This window comes from Colias eurytheme, chromosome 10, assembly GCF_061535395.1.
Source record: "Colias eurytheme isolate Ceu_HAF_F1 chromosome 10, ilColEury1 Martin Lab GWU primary, whole genome shotgun sequence".
NCBI lineage: Eukaryota > Metazoa > Arthropoda > Insecta > Lepidoptera > Pieridae > Colias > Colias eurytheme.
In genome coordinates, this window is record NC_142989.1 from 8,696,299 (window position 1) to 8,718,234 (window position 21,936).

The 21,936-nt window shown below is 32.8% G+C and overlaps 3 protein-coding genes and 1 long non-coding RNA gene across 5 annotated transcripts in view; 1 reads left to right on the forward strand and 3 right to left on the reverse strand.

The window, feature by feature from the left end:
* Positions 1-988: 988 nt before the first annotated feature.
* Positions 989-2,227, reverse strand: LOC149905340 (small ribosomal subunit protein uS11). The gene is made up of 3 exons (XM_090106647.1): positions 2,104-2,227; positions 1,680-1,924; positions 989-1,255 (listed from the first exon to the last, which is right to left on the reverse strand). The coding sequence occupies exons 2-3, from the start codon at positions 1,914-1,916 to the stop codon at positions 1,037-1,039; spliced, it is 456 nt and encodes a 151-aa protein (XP_089962773.1). The 5' UTR covers positions 1,917-1,924; positions 2,104-2,227; the 3' UTR covers positions 989-1,036.
* A 4,526-nt stretch (positions 2,228-6,753) lies between these two features.
* Positions 6,754-8,686, reverse strand: LOC149905341 (uncharacterized). Of its 2 annotated transcripts, none has more exons than XR_016457141.1 (5): positions 8,009-8,686; positions 7,482-7,716; positions 7,283-7,354; positions 7,085-7,164; positions 6,754-6,980 (listed from the first exon to the last, which is right to left on the reverse strand). It is a non-coding gene; the product is annotated as an uncharacterized LOC149905341 (long non-coding RNA). The 2 variants fall into 2 exon arrangements; XR_016457142.1 differs by lacking the exon at positions 8,009-8,686 and adding an exon at positions 7,805-7,981.
* A 2,489-nt stretch (positions 8,687-11,175) lies between these two features.
* Positions 11,176-17,735, forward strand: Sar1 (Secretion-associated Ras-related 1). The gene is made up of 5 exons (XM_090106331.1): positions 11,176-11,349; positions 11,666-11,715; positions 13,810-13,929; positions 15,682-15,983; positions 16,463-17,735. Exons 2-5 carry the CDS (start codon positions 11,673-11,675, stop codon positions 16,577-16,579), a joined length of 582 nt encoding a protein of 193 aa, XP_089962457.1. The 5' UTR covers positions 11,176-11,349; positions 11,666-11,672; the 3' UTR covers positions 16,580-17,735.
* Positions 17,736-19,281: 1,546 nt separating this feature from the next.
* Positions 19,282-21,936, reverse strand: part of LOC149905343 (uncharacterized) — a 45,276-nt gene continuing 42,621 nt past the window's right edge. The window contains exon 53 of the mRNA XM_090106217.1: positions 19,282-21,365. Within this exon, the coding sequence (XP_089962343.1) occupies positions 21,273-21,365 (93 nt within the window). The 3' untranslated portion in view covers positions 19,282-21,272. The remainder of the gene's footprint in view (positions 21,366-21,936) is intronic.

The window sequence follows — 21,936 nt, forward strand, 5'->3', positions numbered from 1 at the left end:
TTATTTTGTATTTATCTATGATCTGTTTCTTGGCATGTATAGGTGTCGTTGGCGCACAGGGCACGATTGCGCATGACATCTATAGATGTCATTGGCGTTCAAAAGGTTAAAACATAAATAAAAACAAGTTTAAAATTAATTACATACATGTCTATAAAAGCTCGTTTGAATTTTTACCACTTCATATAAATCATTGTTATACGTCTTACCTATGTTGAAAATTTGTACCTATTCAAAATTGTGTGTGTACTTGTGTTGGCTAAAGAATAGTACCTATCTACATAACTATTTATTGTCTGAAATTATATTATTAAATGAGTAACAAGCATATGTTTTGTTTTTGTTCACATTTATTCTACAAAGTATTTTATCATCTACATAGTGAAAGTCTCATTACAATGGATTCGCCAATCCAAATATTATTTTATTATCATGATTGATGAATCTGTTATGGAAGTTTTCACTATAAACAAATTTTTAAAGTTTAATCAGGGGTTATCAATAAAATCCCTTGTGGTGTTTTTGTGAGACGTCCTGAGATTATGCCCCACCTACCTACATACTGAGTGACACATGAGATTATTTTAAGAAAGAAAAAATATTTATTGCCACAAGTTACACACACTTAACAACTACTTACATTACTAAAAAAAAAGAGAATTTACATGGCAATCGGGTCAGACTCAGCCATGCTGTCGGGCTTTAACACCTGAACAGCGCTGATTTCACCATAAAACTTTTTTTAAGAGGAATAAACAGGTCATGTTGTATTTCAAATAAAGCTGATTGCAACCTGCCTATGCCCTTTTATTCAAATTTGCTTTAAATATTTTCGAAATTTTACCCCAATAACTCCTTATCAAATGTGTCATGAGTTTAAATTAAGGCAAGAGCTACTCATTAAGGTAATTGTGAATAAGACTCCATAATGCATAAAGCATCCAATAATTATGTTGTAAGGTAAGTTTAGACAAATAAAACAATCAAAAACTGTACACCATTTTATTACAGCACACAGTTGGCTTAAACTTAAAGATTACAGTCTGCGACCACGTCTACCACCCTTCCTCCTTGTGGAGTCTGATGGCACGGGTGTCACATCCTCAATGCGGCCAATCTTCATGTTGGAACGAGCGAGGGCACGGAGAGCAGACTGTGCACCAGGTCCAGGGGTCTTGGTCTTGTTGCCACCAGTAGCACGCAACTTAATGTGCAGAGCGGTGATACCAAGAGTTTTGCATTTTTCAGCAACATCCTGGAAATAGATTTCAAATATTAAATCATACAGTTGAGTTGAAGTAGAAATTTATGTTTAGTTTTATGGCATTCAAATGCTTTATAAATATAAATTTATAAAGAATATAAAAAATGTATATGAGTTGAAGTATTTTAATTTAATTCATCTTTAGACTAGAATTAACATAATCGAAACTTTGATGATAGATTTGTTGGATTGTGTTGTTGAACTATTCTCGATACATTGTTTATGATATTGTAAAGGTAGAGGACAAGTTATTGGTGGCTTTTGACTTCGTAATTTTAGATTACAATCTGCACTACATGTTACAGTAAGATTTAATTGCTTAATATTTATATCTGACTTCAAAGACCAACAATATTTAAGGTTATAATTTATTCCAACATTGAGATATACATAATAACTGAAAAAAAAAACATACCTGAGCGGCTAACATAGCAGCATAAGGAGAGGCTTCATCACGGTCAGCCTTGACTTTCATGCCTCCTGTTACCCTGGCGATGGTTTCCCGACCAGACAGATCAGTAACGTGAACAAATGTGTCATTGAAAGAAGCAAAGATGTGTGCCACACCAAAGACAGTTTCACCCACCAAATGTTGTGGTCCAAGAGTCACTTGAACCTCTTCTTTCGCAACTTTGTTTTTTCTGGGGGCCATGATTTAGCCTGAAAAACACAACACTGCTTAGCACTCTAGTAACCCATAAAAATCTCGGAAATCCGTTCACATTCAGATCAAGGATTTAACAAGCCGAAACACAATTTGTTCTTTTATACAATAAGTTTAATATTTACAGTAAATATTCGATAAAAACATGAATTTTTGAACATATTATTGAAAATACCTTTAGCTCAAAAGCTGTCAAACACTAAAAAGAATGCCGGATGTCATTAATAGACAGTTGACAATTTACACATTGACAAGTTTGGAGTAGTATTGCTACCTCCTATAATACTATAAATAATACTATTTTTAACACAGATTTTTAATAAATAAATTATGTGATTATGAATTATATATTATAGTACGACATAAAAGAGATGAAATTAATTATTTTGGAACTAATTCGTTTTTCATTACCTGGCAACCCTGAATTGGCAATGTAGCTGTCAAGTTGAATAAAAATTTATTGTTTTTTTCGTGAAGTGGAGAATTATTGAGATAAAATTGTTATTTAGAACAAGAAATTTAAATAAAAAAGGAGATATCATGAAAAAGGTTAAACGTAGCGGTGTCCGTAATGTGGTGTATAAAGTTTTTATTCGGTGTTTGTCCGAATTTCAAGCTGGAAATTTATTGACTGATTTGGAAAACGTTTACAAACGTACAGCAGAATATACCGGTGAGATTCCATTTATTTTTGCTCAGTACTACATAAAATAGAATATTCCATTAGTAACGAGTGTTTAATGTATGTATGTATGGCGATTATTACGTTTTCGCAAATTAATTTGAGGTTATTTGTATGTAAACAAAAACTAGTTTTTATAGTGCGACCAGCACAATTTGAGTCAAGAAGTTATATCCAATCCAACCAGCCTCAAATAAAGTACCTAGTTTAGATTTTACTACATAGTATAGTATAACTGTTTTCATACAGCTATCTATCTATTAATCAATCAAACCATAAGAAAAAAAATCATATTTACTGTATCATATTTACAGATACTGAAGATGCCCCGTACCCTCTTGCCAGTACTTCGAAACAGAGTGATGATCAGTCCTTTCAAGGAGTAGAATATTTAGATTTTGATGAATTATATTAATGTACAAAATTTATCTACAAAAAAAATAAAAATATGTGGTTTTCAAATCGCCTTGTTTTTTTCTACCCGACGGACCCAGAAAGAGGGTAATGTGTTTGAGCTGCATGTATGCTTGTTTGTTTGTATGTTTGATTCTATGTGCGCCTCTGCAGTCTAAACACTTGACCGATTTTTATAAAATAACTAATTCCAAATACATTTAAGTAAAATTTGACCTAGGTAGGTCAATTAAAATACTAATGTATATTTGTCTTAAATTACACTATTGCTACACTGAAACAATTATAACGGTTTAAATCGCGGTATTTATTTTAGATTATATCTTATATATAAAATTCTCGTGTCACAATGTTAGTCTGCATACTCCTCCGAAACGGGTGGACCGATTCTCATGAAATTTTCTGTGCATATCGGGTAAGTCTGAGAATCGGCCAACATCTATTTTTCATATGTACCACGGGCGAAGCCGGGTCGGGCCGCTAGTTATATATACATTTTTGGATTTTTATTCTATAGTATCAAGATCGCTTGCGTCGCAGTATCAGTGTTGCTATATGAGCGACGGTGGCGCCCTCATTTATTTTCATCTCTTTTGTGTCGCACTGTATAGTACGACATAAAAGAGATGAAATTAATTATTTTGGAACTAATTCGTTTTTCATTACCTGGCAACCCTGAATTGGCAATGTAGCTGTCAAGTTGAATAAAAATTTGTTGTTTTTTTCGTGAAGTGGAGAATTATTGAGATAAAATTGTTATTTAGAACAAGAAATTTAAATAAAAAAGGAGACATCATGAAAAAGGTTAAACGTAGCGGTGTCCGTGATGTGGTGTATAAAGTTTTTATTCGGTGTTTGTCCGAATTTCAAGCTGGAAATTTATTGACTGATTTGGAAAACGTTTACAAACGTACAGCAGAATATACCGGTGAGATTCCATTTATTTTTGCTCAGTACTACGTAAAATAGAATATTCCATTAGTGACGAGTGTTTAATGTATGTATGTATGGCGATTATTACGTTTTCGCAATTTAATTTGAGGTTATTTGTATGTAAACAAAAACTAGTTTTTATAGTGCGACCAGCACAATTTGAGTCAAGAAGTTATATCCAATCCAACCAGCCTCAAATTAAGTACCTAGTTTAGATTTTACTACATAGTATAGTGATAACTGTTTTCATACAGCTATCTATCTATTAATTAATCAAACCATAAGAAAAAAAATCATATTTACTGTATCATATTTACAGATACTGAAGATGCCCCGTACCTTCTTGCCAGTACTTCGAAACAGAGTGATGATCAGTCCTTTGAAGGAGTAGAATATTTAGATTTTGATGAATTATATTAATGTACAAAATTTATCTACAAAAAAAATAAAAATATGTGGTTTTCAAATCGCCTTGTTTTTTTCTACCCGACGGACCCAGAAAGAGGGTAATGTGTTTGAGCTGCATGTATGCTTGTTTGTTTGTATGTTTGATTCTATGTGCGCCTCTGCAGTCTAAGCACTTGACCGATTTTTATAAAATAACTAATTCCAAATACATTTAAGTAAAATTTGACCTAGGTAGGTCAATTAAAATACTAATGTATTTTTGTCTTAAATTTACACTATTGCTACAATGAAACAATTATAACGGTTTAAATCGCGGTATTTATTTTACATTATATATATAGATTTTTGGATTTTTATTCTATAGTATCAAGATCGCTTGCGTCGCAGTATCAGTGTTGCTATATGAGCGACGGTGGCGCCCTCATTTATTTTCATCTCTTTTGTGTCGCACGTAGATATTTTATGAATTAGGCCACTTGACACCAGTGCAAACTTAGCACCCCATCAATGGAATTTTGGGTCGAAAATGACCTTGATCGTTAGGTCCCCGTTAGGTCCTTTAAGGTCCCACAATTTTTTCGTTAGGTCCCCTTTAGTTTTTTTTTAAATAATTTTTTAAATTTTAGGTATAAAAAAAAATGCACTTTAGCACCCCATCCATAGAATTTTGGGTCAAAAATGACCTCAATCGATAGGTCTCCGTTAGGTCCTATAAGGTCCCACAGTTTTTTCGTTAGGTCCCCTTTAGTTTTTTTTTAAATAATTTTTTTTTAATTTTAGGTATAAAAAAGTTACACTTTAGCACCCCATCCATAGCAAAATTGGCAAATTTTATCAAAATCGTATTCTTTACCGTTAGGTCCGTATGGGCTCATCATTGAAATTGTTGAATTATTTATTTTATTAAAATTATAAAATAATAAAAACCTGCGCATGCGCCTTAGAGCATTAAGGCATGCGCACATCATACATAAACAGCGCGAAATTTAAAATGGTATCGTTTCATTTATTAAATAAATCTATTGTTCTGAGAGTGCTTATTTATTAAAAACCTACTTTTCAACCTAGAATTAAAATAACCTGGTATTAGTGTCAATCTATGGTGTCAATATATTTTTTGTAGCGGCCACAGGGCCACACTACGGTCGAGGTATAGATTCGGAAAGAATAACATGCAACAAATCATTAATTTGATTCGGGATGACCTTCGCGTGGACACTCGAGGGGGCGGTATTCCAGTGGAACTGCAAGTGATGGCAGTTATTCGATATTGGGGCCGGCATGAGGTAGATGTGTCATGTGACTTGTGCTCTAGTTTTGGATATATACAATAGAAAAGCCTGTATAACGATCTATTACATTACAGATCCAAGAAGATTGTGCTGACATTCACAGAATGAGTCAACAGACACTTTCCCGTTTGTCCCGAAATGTTGCTATTGCGTTAGCTTCTAAAAGTTCGCGTTATATTAATATGCCGTCGAACTCAACCGAGGAAGCCAAAGCAATTAGGAAATTTGAGGCCATAATATGCGGGATGAAGCGTATCATTGGTGCAATAGATTGCACTCATATTAAGATACGCAAAGTGAGTGGAGAGGCTGGACAGTACTATGTTAATAGGAAGGGACATTACTCCATTAACACTCAAGTATGAACATTGTACAATAACATTTTAGTTTGATCATAGTGTATTTAAAGTAATAAATTTTCATTGTTATGTGTGCTATTATGTGTTTCTAATTTATAATAATATTGATGACAATAATTACAGGTAGTATGTGACTCTGACCTTAAAATCTGCGATATTGTGTGTCACTGGAGAGGAAGTACACATGATTCCCGCATATATAGAGAAAGCTCAATAAAGCGGAGGTTTGAGGAGAATGAATTTCATGGGAAGCTGATTGGAGATAGCGGGTATCCTTGTACTTCGCATCTTCTAACACCAATATTAAGACCAAGGACACAGGCAGAAGAAAGGTACAACCTGAGTCACATACGAATGAGGAATACTGTAGAGCGTTGCTTTGGGGTGTGGAAGCAAAGATTCCGCATACTCAACGAAACAATGCGAGGGTCTCTGCAAGTGATCAAGACCACTATTGTTGCTTGTGCAGTTTTGCACAATTTAGCAATACTCTTTAATGAGTCTATTTTAAATCAAGGTATTTGTGCAAACTAATATGTAAACAAAGTATATTTAATAATGCCAATACATAAAAAATAAGCATATTTTAATTCTTTATTTTGTATTTTTCTAGATCCTTCAGGCCTTGAAAATCAATTATTAATCGATCCAACTATCCCTGATAATATAGAAGATGAAGACGAAAATATAAACAGGGCCATTTATATTGAAACTTATTTTAATCAATAAAAACCATATTTTATTATTTTTCAAAATTTATTTTTTTTAAATATTCCTCCTCTAATGCAAGTATTTGGAGCTTCTTCTCGTGAAGCTCCCTCTCTTGTTCTATTCTTAATAGGTGAAGCTCCCTCTCTTGCTCTATTCTTAATAGATGCAACTCTTGTTGTTGCTTCATTAATTCCTCCCTGCTTTTTTTGCAAGGAGGAATAATTGATGCTCGTAATTGGAATTTGATTTCCCACTGTAAAAATAACATAAACATTAAACATTATTTCACATAAATCACAGCTGAACAATAAGCACAGGAAATTTCATGAAATTCTATTTTCAACATTACATACTTACGTTTTTTTTGGTTTAGCTTTGAAAATATGATGTGTAGGATTTATACGTGGCAATTCAGTGGAGAAATTTGGCAATTCAGGCTAAAAATAAAAAAATAATAATTATTTTAAAATAATATAAATTTTATTTATAATACTGATATTTTTGTATAACATAACTGATAAAAATATTATACAAATTATTATATAATATGATTACCTATGCATGTGCAGTGCTTTCATCATTTTCATTCAATTTCAATGTATCATCAGCAGACTCCTTAGTAACTTCCTATAAATATATAAAATATAATTACTCAATCTCACAATAAAAAACTATATATGCATAGCGCTATTATCCCTTAATGGATATTCCAAATTAAGGAATAATAGCAGTAGAAAATGTAAAAAATATAAACCTGTTGGCCATGTGTTGCATCGCTATCGAAAGGATTGTTATCAACCACAAACTCATTAGGAAGAGCTGCTATAAGCTCTTGATCTTCAGGCGGAGGACTTGGTGGCGGAGGTCCCCCGCCTGTCATGTTTCTTGCCGTTCTAAATTTGTGTTCCGAAGCCTTAGCTTTCTTCAAATTCCTCCACTGATTTTGTATTTGGCTTAAGTCCCTTTTATGGAGTGAAATGATATTATAACTGAAATATAAATACAATAATAATGTTATTACACTGTAACAATTTATTAAATACAAGAAACTGTTAGAATAAGTAAAACTAAAATAACCAAGACAAAACATCTTCCCATGCAAGTTTTTTTGCTGTATTTGTATTAGTCGACGTATCCTTATTCTCTAATATAATATGTGCTCGCTCGAGCACTAATTATTTTCGAAGCACTTTCTAAAGAGCAATATATATTTATTAATAAGCATTAAAACATGTAAGGAAATAAGTACATTCTATTAGATTTCTTGTGTACATTACGTACCTTATCCTCCTCACTCCAATTCGTCGAACGAGAACGTTTATTGATCATTGAACTCATTTTAAATTAAAACTGAATTTGAATTTATCAAAAATCTCAAATCTGTACAAATGTTTGAAATTTGAAAGTTATCAATATCCTGTCAGTTAAACGTCATACAAAATAAAGTCTACCATTCATATTTGTCAAAAAGTACATTTTTAGTCAAGTTTTACGTGAATAGCGGGTTTTATTTCGATAATGTTACTAGAAAAAAATACATATATTGACGTAACTTAGTTGAGAGACTGCTGAGATAGGTTTATAAGTACCTAAGATTATTTTAATCATTGTTTAAGGAGTTGAGAGTTATTTAACTGAGAGGTGTTTATGCAACAGATCAGTCAGTTTTTATAAGTAAGGCTGGTAATTTTTTACGACATCACATTAGAAACCTCAAAAATAGCAGTACTTCTCCACTATTTAATGGATGTTATTATACATATAAACCTTCCTCTTGAATCACTCTATCTATTAAAAGAAACTGCATCAAAATCCGTTGCGTAGTTTCAAAGATTTAAGCGTACAAAGGGACATAGGGACAGAGAAAGCGACTTTGTTTTATACTATGTATAATATAATAATGATAGTGATAGCACAGTATTACAATATTATTTCCTACAGTAAGGAAACGCCTTTGATGTCGCGCGATGCCGCCGCCAGCGTAGGTACTTACGCTGCCACACGAAAATACGCTAGGGTTGCAACAAATGGGAAATAAAACAATTGTGATTATTAATATTATGATGAAATCATTTATTCATATGTACATTCAAAATAATTGCGATTATTAAATCTGATGTAGGTAATCATTTGTTCATAAATATATAATTACAGATATTGCACTGCTAAATATTATTTACGTGGACACTTTATTTTTGGATGTTCTTAATTGTATATTATACCATTTAAGAAGTAATGCATTCGCATTGGGATGTACAATCTGATTAGAAAATAATGAGGACAACATATACATAGCTTTGATTTTAATTCAACAGATACAATTATTAATACAATCTTTCTGAAATATTGTTTCCTTCTGGGATTTCAATGTAGATTTACATCCGTAAACGGAACAGTTTTTGCGCGCCATAATAGAATATGTAAGTACCTATGTACCTATAATAAAATTATTACACAAAAAATACGACTGCGTCGTCCTTTCGCGATAGTTAATGCAAACTCAGCGTGATTGCATTAAGCGGCCCGCGTCGCCCGACCCCCCGCCAGTTCCCCTCCGTTTCTCTGCACAAGTACATTCGTCGCCATACTGTAGGAAATATGGTGATACTGTGGTGATAGTCCGGCTAACGAAAGATAAGACTGGAAAAGGCGGCAAATTCAAAAAATCATCATATTAAGGTAACCTAATGGTAACTTAGGTTATAGTTGGAAATAAAGTTTTGATACTTTAATTTATTATTACGAGCTTTGTTTTTTTGAGAGATTAACAACCTCTACAAACTCTTCATCTATATAATATTATATATATGTAATCTGGTACAGTTATCTGATACAGATAAAAAAAAGAACAGCTAGTGAAAGTAATAAAAAACATAATAAAATACAATTAAATTTTGTTTAATCAATATAATCATATTAAATCTAAAAGCCGCGTTCAGCCGCGAATAAAGAATAAGAATCACTATCATTATCTCTGACATCATTAACTCTTCCATTTCTGCAGTTATTCCATCTTGTTTTTTTTGTACTGCTCTTCAACATGAATAACATGGTTCGGTCATAGAAGAAATCTCGTTGAGATACTGATTTTGTGTCTTTAAACATTTTGAACGGACAGATCGTTCAATTTTATATTGTTGCTTTAATAGTTTATAACTGGATTACTGGTATCATCCATGCAAAATAATAATAATAATATTAAACAAATCATATAATGTGCAATGCAATCAAGATGAAAAGTATCAAAATATCAAGTCACACTGTGTGTTTTTCCTTGAAAACTACATCTCTTTCAAATTGTTTCTTTTTAAATTTATTAATCATAGTTTAAAGTTTTCGTCATGTTTTCAACTCAGTTTTCAATTATTAGAAATCACTAAAATCCTAAGCTAAAATCGCAGAAAATAAAATCACTTTGACAAGCTTTGACACATCAACAACTCAGGTTTTAATGACAGTTAACTGTTAAGTGTTGCCAAATAAATTTTCGAAATAAAAAGCCAGTCTCATCTTTCGAACCAGACGTGACTAGTATAGATTTATTTATTGATTTAATAAATGAAACGATACCAATTTAAATTTCGCGCTGTTTATGTATGATGTGCGCATGTCTTAATGCTCTAAGGCGCATGCGCAGGTTTCAATTATTTTATAACTAGTGCCCCGGCTTCGCCCGTGGTACATATTTAGTATCCTATATCCTTCTCCTGGCTCTAAACTACCTCCCTGCCAATTTTCAGCTAAATCGGTTCAGCCGTTCTTGAGTTATAAGTGGAGTAACTAACACGACTTTCTTATAAATATATAGATTTTAATAAAATAAATAATTTAACAATTTCAATGATGGACCTATACGGACCTAACGGTAAAGAATACGATTTTGATAAAATTCGCCAATTTTGATATGGATGAGGTGCTAAAGTGTAATTTTTTTATACCCAAAATTAAAAAAAAAATATTTAAAAAAAAACTAAAGGGGACCTAACGAAAAAATTGTGGGACCTTATAGGACCTAACGAAGACCTATAGATTAAGGTCATTTTTGACCCAAAATTCTATGGATGGGGTGCTAAAGTGTAATTTTTTTATACCTAAAATTTAAAAAATTATTTAAAAAAAAACTAAAGGGGACCTAACGAAAAAATTGGTGGACCTTAAAGGACCTAACGGGGACCTAACGATCAAGGTCATTTTCGACCCAAAATTCCATAGATGGGGTGCTAAGTTTGCACTGGTCCACTTGACTTGGGAACGTTATACGTTTATTTCTATTTTGGAAAATAATTATACAATATTTTGTTCCAATATTCTTAAGTAGAGGCCCCACAGCTTGGAGTATATATTACAATAGTATATATACTCTAAGAAAAATATGCTCTAATTTTTATATATCATCTAAAGTTTTGCTGTGTATTATCGACTTAAAAAATAACTCTACCTATTGTCTATGTATATACCCGGAAGTAGTTCACGTCATTGCCAACAGTAACGTTTGATATATCATCTCTGTCATAAAATTGAGAAATTCGTCGATTTTGACGAAAGAACATATTGCAAATAAGCTTGCAATAATAGGATAATATAAGTTTAGTATTAAATAGAATAATTAATCTTACCTAAAAGTGAGTATGTTAATCATGTTTGGATATTCTAGTTCAAGTTCCAACTACGCATGACGTCTTGTCATTCATATTACTCAATAGGTTTTTACATTGTTACTCTAATTTAGAAAAAAATTCTTATACTTTGGTAGAGTAATCCTTTGAAATTGATTTTTTCACATACTTGTTTATATTTAATCGTCTGATGGTGATATTAAACTGCAAGTCATGATTATAAAAATATCTTCTTTGTGTCCTCTTTTGTGGAACTGAATCGTAGTTTAGAATATGTTGTATTATATTAGTAGTTCAGTGAATGTTCTTTTTTAAATTCCAGTTTCAAAATGTTTATCTGGGATTGGTTTACTGGTGTCTTAGGATTCTTGGGTAAGTAAATCACCAAGGTATCTAAATAAAAAGTGTTATAAAAAATAGGACAGAATATATCATATTTTCATGAAAATTGTACAAATTTGTAATGTTATTAATACTATTATATTTCAAAAAAATCAGGGGGTTGTTGTGTTTATAATTAATATTGTATTATGTAAGGATGATAATATAATAGTTAAGGTTTTGTTCCAATTCCATTGAAATACATTATTTGGGTTGACTTTAGAAACGTGCGGCACGAATTTCGGCGCGATTTTAATTTTTATCGATCGGTAATGATGCCCCCAAACATACATTCGCGGCTTTTCGTGCGGAAACGTGTAATTACAGAGAAATCTTTTTTTTAATTTTTGAGATTATGTTCAAAATTGTTTGAGTTTCATTGACAAAACTACAAGAATTGTGTTTGAAAGAGATAACAAATGTCTTAATGTACATATTAAAAACCATAGTTCATTCAAAAGCATGTTGCTGAGGGGACAACAATTCATACGGATTATTGGCGAGCATATGATTGTTTGGGGCAATATGGGTATGTTCATAAAAAAGGTAATCACTCAGACCCAGACAACCCATTTGTTGCCTCTGACCCATTTGAGTCCCAGTGGCATTTTGTAAAAAGATTTTTTAAAAAAGATAACTATAACCACCCAGCAAACTTCGGTGATAATATAGAGTATGTGGAGACGATGGGTGGAAAAAAATAAAATGGACCCATTCATTGCCATTGTAAATTGTATCAAACATGTATACAAGATTTGAATAAATAATTATTTTAAAAAAATGTTTTTATTGTATGTACAGTAGGCGCGCGATAATCCGGCGCTCGCCAATCCGGCACGCTCAGTAGTCCGGCACTTCGGGACTCAGACAGCCCGCTCTATAATCCGGCATTTTACATAGCTGAACGCCGGATTACTGAACGAAAACGTCACAAATGATGAACCTAATATGTAATTTTAATACTTATTTAATTAATATTTTAATTAATTTATGTATTTTTTTTATAATAAATTCAACTTAGGTACCATTTTAAATATGAAGTCTTATTTCCTATACTAATTTGATAATCCGGCATTTCCGACAATCCGGCATAGAGGAAAAATTGCCGGTGCCGGATTAGCAAGCGCCTACTGTATATTGCACATAAATTGTTAATCACAGAAACGAATCTGTCCACCCCGATTCCACGTGGTACTTGTCTGTCATACACTAGAGTGTATTAAAAAAGTCGGAGGCGCGGAGGAGCGTGGCGCCCGCGTGTGCTGAGGAGCAGGCAGAGTCAAGCGAGCCGGAGTGGCTGAGGCTGGTCGCCAAAGGCGACCAAAAAGCCGAAGCTACGAAGGCGAGTGAAGACTCCTGCCTGCAACGAGGTACACGGGGGCAAGCGCCACGTTCTGCAGCGCCGGAGCAGTCAAGAAAGCCCATAATCTTTGTTATATTTCTAACTACATCACTACATAGTATAAAACAAAGTCACTTTCTCGTCCCTTTGTATGCTTAAATCTTTCAAACTACGCAACGGATTTTGATGCGGTTTTTTTTAATAGATAGAGTGATTCAAGAGGAAGGTTTTAGTATATAATTTATTAGGTTTAAGTCAAAGCGGGCGAAGCCGCGGGCGGTAAGCTAGTATAAATATAATCTCAAAAAAATTAAAAAAAAATAGAAGGGGGGGTTTCCTCACCCCCCCACTTTATAGGGGGTCTCCCCTTACCTCCCCCCTCCCTTTCCCTCCCCTCCCCCCCCTTAATTCGTGCCGCAAATTTCTAAAGAAATACCCATTATTTGCCTATATTTGATAAATATTACTCATCAAACTACAATATAATATGGAAAGATCGTAATAGGAAAAAAAATGTAACTCATAATCATACCATCTGTTCTATAATGATTATAATCTCAGTGATAAATACTTGCTCTTTGAACTCATATCTAATACCTATTATAATAACAGGTTTTTGAGGAAATATTGTTCACAGCAATTTTTATATTTAAATTAGGTATTACTTTATATTTTAATTTTATTATTTTATTTGTGTAATTTTTACAATACAGATTGTTTATAACATTGTTATCTTTTTCAAGGTCTCTACAAGAAATCTGGCAAACTCTTATTTTTGGGCTTGGACAATGCTGGCAAAACCACATTGTTGCATATGTTGAAAGATGATAGATTAGCTCAACATGTGCCTACACTACATCCAAGTAAGTGCCATAAATATACTATTTTTCTATTTATAATTAACTAGATTTCCACCCGTGGCTTGCCCGCGTTTTCAAAGGAAAACCCGCACAGTTCGGGATTAAACAGGATAAAACCTATTCTATGTGTTAATCCAAGTTACCCTCTATTAGTGTGCTAAATTTCATTGTAATTGGTTCAGTAGAATTTGCGTGCGTGAAAGAGTAACAAACATACACACACATCCTCACAAACTTTCGCATTTATAATATTAGTAAGATATAAGAAGGTAACATTTGTGAGATTGTGAGGCAGTAAGGGGTAATCTCTTGTTCTACTGACCTGATTTTGAAAATTATTTTACTTGGTATCCTTAATCCGTAATCCTTACCTGGGTAAAATAATTTTGAAATTCTCTTTTGAACTAAACATATTATCTACATATTATCAGACCTAAATACTAATTCAAGTTACTAAATATCATAATTGGGCTTCAATATAATATTATTGGTATGTTTCAAGGATAAAGTTGAATGTCATAATATTTTGTTCATTATGTATTATAATGTAAATTTGTTATATTTAACTTTTCTTAGTAATATATTTAGTGTATTTGTGAAGTATAGTTGTATATGTATATGTTGCTGTAAGAATGTAAAGACATTGAGAGATAATCTAACTCACAAGGTTGCACACTGTTGAAAATTTTCTTGCAATTTAAGGCATCATTTCTTTACATTTTGTTATTTAATTTTTAAATTTAAATGACCAATGATTGTATTTTAACAGTATTTATAATTTTAAGGGGACATTTTATCACTACATAGTATAAAACTATGATTTAGATGCGGTATTTTTTAACGGATAGAGTGGTTCTTGAGGAAGGTTTTAGTATATAATTTATTAGGTTTTATACAAGACATTTAATAGTAAGATTTTTTTACAAATAAATCTTGAAGTACTTAATTACATAATTAGAAATTAAAAACTAAAATCTTATTAATCTTATTATCATGATCATCATCATCAGTATAATAATAATTTTAAACATTATTCATCAATTTTAAACTACAAAAATAATATCAATGTGTCAATGTTGTCTAATTATACGTATAAGTAATCCCTCATTTAGCTTAATGATATTTCAAAAAGGGATCAATAGGTTAAAGTCGTTAAGATTTCACATTGTTAGGATTTTTAACAATGTGAAATATAACAAGATAATATTAGCTCAACTAATTGTTCTTTAAGCGTAATGCGACCCAATCCTTCAATAAAAATAATGAATGTAAAATTTCAGACAATTTGCTTTCATAATGTTAATCCACTATTCTGCCGCTATAATATTTATTTATATATAACTAGCAGTCCGCCCCGGCTTCGCCCGTGGTACATGTTTACGTTTTCTCTACATAAGAACCATCCTCGTTTTTTTTTGTGTGGTGTCTCTCAATGTTAGCCAGAAGGGCTTCTACATTTTAACGCGGACGCGGGGGTGAACTGAAGGTTCACCCTGGTAGCGACATGCGCAAGGGCGTCCCCCGCCACGGGGATCACGAACCTCGGCTTGAGCTGTCGCTTGAGTGGAGGAGGCCAGAAGGGCCCTAATCGGACGGGCGTTCACCCGGGTGGGCGCGGGAACGCGGAACCATCCTCGTACTTCCAGGAATATAATAAAAAAAGAATTATCGAAATCGGTTCAGCTGTTCTCGAGTTATGCGCTTACCGACACATTTTGCGATTCATTTTTATATATAAGATAAAATGTATTTCAGCCTCAGAAGAGTTGTCAATAGGCAGTATGCGTTTCACGACGTTCGATTTGGGCGGGCATCAGCAGGCTCGGCGCGTGTGGCGGGACTACTTCCCTGCTGTGGACGCTATTGTGTTCCTCGTTGATGTCTGCGACCGTCAGCGCTTTAAAGAGTCTAAAATGGAATTAGACTCGCTCCTAACTGATGAAACCCTCAGCAACTGCCCAGTACTCATCCTCGGAAACAAAATTGACAAACACGGAGCGGCCAGTGAAGACGAATTGAGACAATTCTTCAATCTATACCAACAGACTACTGGAAAGGTGCGTATCGTATCGCGCTCGTGTTAAGATATAGAGCAATAATGGTGACTTAGCATTATGTTTGTTGTCTTATTCATATTGAGATAAAATGGTGTAAATTGTTATTATGTCGTAAATGTAGCATGCTTCGATTATTCATTTTAACGGATTATGTTTGATATAATATTTATAGTAATTACCCTTTAAACGCGTCACACACGGTGAAGATACTATAATATTTTATCTTAAGGTATCCGGTATCAGCGTTCTGACCATCATTTTTCTTTTTGTCATAGCGTACTAAGACCCCTGTAGAACCGCCATCCTGTTACAAATGACCCGAAATTTTGAGGGTCATTTGTAACAGGATGAAATTAAGATAAAATATTATAGTATCTTCACCGTGTGTGACGCGCTTTAGACATCTTTACTACATAAAAATATCCCTTTAATAAAAAAAATATATTTCCTAATATATAATAATGTACATATTGTTTCAGGGCAAAGTGTCGCGGTCAGAGCTGGCAGGCAGGCCGCTAGAGCTGTTCATGTGCTCGGTGCTAAAGCGCCAGGGCTACGGGGAGGGCTTCCGCTGGCTGGCCCAGTACATTGACTGAATACACTCCACATTTATTCGCTCGCTTTGCCTCCGTACCAAGCCTGAACGTTGACAACTGTGGACTGTTCAGTTGGAATGCGAAATTTAGTTAAATCTCTTTCACACAATACATTTGCATAATACCCGCCATTGATATTGAAGTTACCAAACAATGTTGTGAGTAAAGTGCTTTACTGAATGAATGTCTACATTAAAGTATACGAGATCTTCAAAATTTTACTGGTGTATTATCAATGGTATTTCTTAAATTTAACTAAATTTCGCGCTTTCTGGTATTCTTTTATTTTTTTTTGTTTAATTTCCTGATTTAAGTAACGTAAATAACATTTAGCTAAATTATAACCGTTTTTATTTTCTCATGTATGAAGGAACAATGCTTGTTATATTTGTAAAAATTAATTCTAAAGTGAAATAGTCTACTGTGTAGATCTCTATGAGTATATGAAAATGAAAAATTGTTTATGTCAGAAAAGTGAAACAAAAGCTAAATAGATAATGAAGAGCGAGCTAGAGTAGTTTGGAGCGGTATAGGATGGTCACCATGAGAAGCTTTAGGTATAATATTGTTCACAGCTCTGTTGGGTTCTGTAGCTCAAAGCCCATTTTAATTATTCAATATTTCGTCTACAAATCCGTTTCAATTCCTAACATTTTCTTCCAATTAAATATTTCGATATAAACTACAACATATCAGACTCACACATAATATAATTACACATTTCAAAACTCGGTAATTAAGCAATTCGCTTTTATAACTAGATACATATTTAAAACAACTACAGAACCCACATTTTATTTACTCGGGCTTATTCTTATATTAGCACTTAATTCGTTTAAATACATTTTAAATAAATGAATAGGACTTTTGTTCCTGGGTTACTTCATTTGGTTTGCAAAACCGTGTAAAGTTATAATTTAGGTAATGGTGCAATTATTTGCGTTTGTGTAGTATTGCGTCGGGTCCAGTCATACTTTGTGTCTACCCATTACTGTAATATGTATCTAAAATATCGTATTTATCATTACTTCTATTAGATTTATATAAATGATTGTATAATTTTTCACTATACGATCTATGTGACATTGAATTTATTTATTTCTATTTTCAGTTTCTCATTCCAACTATCGAGTGATAATTTTGAAATTTGATTACTTATATATATACATACCATAGTTCATTGTGTTATGTTCTTTAAACGCGATGTTTATTTTTGTAAATTATTTCAATCGACTCAATATTTATATTCAATTTTCTTTATTTTCGTATTTGTGAAACGGCTGGTCTATATGAAAATTGTCTTGTTTTTTAAACGGTACAAGTTATATTATTCAAGCTTGTAGCACAAGTCTTAACTACAAAGAAGATTAATTAAAATAAAATTTAATGTTCTTGCAAAATATTTCTCAACGTAATTAGTTATTGCCATCACCAGGATTGCCTATGGATGAGTTCAAACCATTAGTTGTAAGTAGATAGCAATGGATCTGTTACGTATTCGCATGAACGAATGAAAATTTATTCCAAAATAAAATTATAATAAGGCTTTACTAACTACGACGAGCCGTTTCCGACAGCGTGTTGTCATCAATGATCAACTGCTGATTTTCCAGATTTACTTAGGATTGTTCTTCGGTATATTATTTTTGCATTATAATAAGTTCAAAAATGTTTGTAATAAAATTTTTATCAAACAAATGTTTTGATTTATTTATTATAACCTCTAGTCTAGCCCTTAGTTTAAGACACAAAGAATAAATAGAAAAGATCAAATGGTGATACATTGGTCACACATTAACAAGAAGCCATGAAAAGAGAGGGATAAGAAAAAAGCCTATGTCAACTGAATAATATTATGTACAAATTGATATGAATACAGAATCTTGGGGTAGCGTGCTTAAAATATCCATCAAGTGAAATTAAGTTTGGGATTACCGATTAGGATCTAAAATATTGAAAGCAAGAGAAAGACTCAAATTTATTTATACATTGTTCGTTTCGTTAGTTCAAGAAGAAAAACAACTGTCCTGGAGGCATTAGGGTGCTTATCTACCAGAGATGTGCTTTGTAACTATGCTACGAAAATGTAAGAGCTATGCTATGAAACTATGTCACCGTTTCCACCAATGCTAAGCTATGTATCGGTGCGAGAGATGTGCTATGAAGATGCGCCGACCCAAAGTAGCTGTGCCAGGTAGATGCGCAGCTCGAGCTATGCGATGTATCGATAGTAGGCGCTCTACACAGCACGCATCCTCCCATATACAAAACAGAGCTGAGACCCTTTCCACCAGTGCTACACTATGTGCATTATTGAATATGATTGGTAGATAACAAACGCATGCATAGCAACGTAGCATAGCACATCTCGGGTTGAAAAGCACCCAAGTCTCTTGTTTATATGTAGGTTGATATACAGAATTTACACCTCGTTTTATTGTATGTTAAGATGGTGTGACTGTGTTGATATTTTTTTAGTAACGGAAGAATCCTATAATTTGATTAAATTATCTGTGATCAAAACACCAATATTGCTCTGCTCTGTAGAGTATGTTGATGCAACGTGTATCAATATTTCGTTATGCAAATGTAGGTCGAAATATAATTTTATATAATAAGGTAAGCGTGTACCATACAGTTTTTCAATAATGCAGTTATAATTAATAGGATAGGTTGGGGAAGAGGGATAAGAAAAAAACAAGTTAATAATTAAAAGTTTTAATGAATGGAAAAAATGTGACAAAAATATTAATTCTAAAATATTTTAAATAGAACCTTCACAAACATACACAATTCCTTCTCATGATAGTTATACTTGTTACCGCTGTAAATGAATGGGAATGCATTATAATAAATAATTGATGGAAAGCAATGTAACATCACTTAGATTGTGTTCCACGCATTTTAACATAAACCTAATACATGATTATTTCTTATTGAAAACATTACGATTGCATTATAATTATTTACAAAAACGGTATCTTTCATATGATATTGCACATTTAACACTTAAAACTACATCGTAACGTCGTCTGTAGGTGCTCCGTCGGGGACACAATGTGACCCATACTTATGCTTATTCGAGAGCCAAGATTGTTGTATATGGAAAATTATATATGTATCTAGTCGTAGAAAAAATAAAATTTAACAATTACGTTTTATCACAATGATACCGGCTGCTTATCTATTTCGAAATGATTTGAAACAATCTTGCCTCTCAAACGTCTTTACAAAGCCAACACCGGATTAAAAATTATTCAATACTTCATATACACGACTATAAAGCTAATTATATAAGGACACGCATTATAACTCACACTAATCACAATGGCCACTAAGATTGCTTTGCGTGACTACGAGTGAGGTATGTTCTCATTTGGGATTATTCATGGGGGCGTAACTTTTAAATATATTGGTGTAAACTAATTACTTAATCAAATGTAATACCTCTCTTATGGTTTGATAATTAAATGACTATAAACTAATCGACACAAATCGTGAACGAATCTTTTAGGAAGTAAACTTACAATAAATTTAATAAACATAATCAAGAAACTTGAAATGGAAGATACGTCAATACGTTATCTAACTAAAACAGTAGTGATAAAGAAAGAACTACTTTTATACTAGGGTTCTAGATCCTAAAACGCTATGTTTTCTCGCGTATAGTACCGATTATTATATATATTTATTATTGTAAATGAGGTTTTCCTAATCTAACGTATCTATAGAAGGCGCCCTGGTGTCCGTACGTCTAACCTACGTGCTACATACAAAACGGTGAGGCACGATGTGGCGTTTATCTGTCCACTAAGTTATTTCATCTAATTTACGCACCTACAATTATCATTACAATTGTATAATATTCGAAATAAATATGATATATTTATTCGTATTGTTAGTCCCAATAAATGTCGATCATTTATTCACAGGTCAAATATAAAGAAAATAGAAATAGTTCAACAATCAATCGGTAGATAAATAACCTAAAAGACAGATCATATACACGGCTACGACTAAACGAATCGCGCGTCACTAAATGCAAACGGATATCTAATTTACCGCAAACTTCGCATGAGATTATTATAATTCATAAAATATATTTTTGATCATCGTCCCATTTCGATGAAGTCAAAGTCATTCAAATAGATAAAGAGAATTATAAAATTTACATATTATATACATAATCATATTATTTATTTTAGATAGAATTAAGTCGATAGCAACAGTAAATAAACATTCGAAAGTGATAAAAATTCTTCAAAATAAAAGGGATACATTTCAAGAATGCATAGCAAAAAAATAATAATTATACCTTAATCTACAGAAATACCTAATTTTTATATATTCGGAAAACTCTTGTCTAAAAACTTTTAATAATAACAATGATTTCTAAATAAAATTATGATTTAAACTATTTAACCTCTGTGAGTGGTCACGTACAAATTAGTCAAAACTATCTTGTAAAATGATTAGTCTTATAAATAGATCACACATGAGCTTAAAAGTGTATACCGTTACGTGTTTACAACAATTTGACTACGTTAGAGTGATTTCACTTTGGTACATCTAACTAACACTCATAGCCTTTACTTATTACCATCTATACACGCATCATAACCTATTATTTCCGCCCGACTTGTATGAATACCTAATATTAAAGTTTTGTGATAATTATGTGTTCAGTGTCGGTTTAGTTCATCCACTTGCGGCAGTTGGGCGCGCCGCACATGCACATGATTTTGTGAGCGTCGTCTTCTATGTCGAACTTGTAGTCGTACGCCAACTGTGAAAGATATATTTTCTTTTACTTAAGTACATCATTTATTATTTATCATCGTTAGTTGAAGCAAATCAGAGTGTCGTGACGTATAAGTAGAAAATAATCATGATAACGGTGATGTAGTAAGTGATAATGATAGCGGTGATGTCGTTTAGTTTGTTAGTTATAATGATAGCGGTAATGTTTTTAAGTTGTTAGTGATAATGATAGCGGTGATGTTTTTAATGTTGTTAGTGATAATTATAGCGATGATGTTGTTTAGTTTGTTAGTGATAATGATAGCGATGATGTTGTTTAGTTTGTTAGTGATAATGATAGCGATGATGTTGTTTAGTTTGTTAGTGATAATGATAGCGGTGATGTTGTTAAGTTGTTAATGATAATGATAGCGGTAATGTTGTTTAGATTATTAGTAATTTTCGAAGACGATGATGATGCTACTGACTATGATATTAAATAAGGGATTGTTGGAGATAATAGTTGTTGTGAGGATTCTTGGAGGCTTCTACAGATCATAAGGATAGTGTCGGTATGTGTGGGCGTACCTCCTCGCCGCGCGAGATGCGGCGCTTGG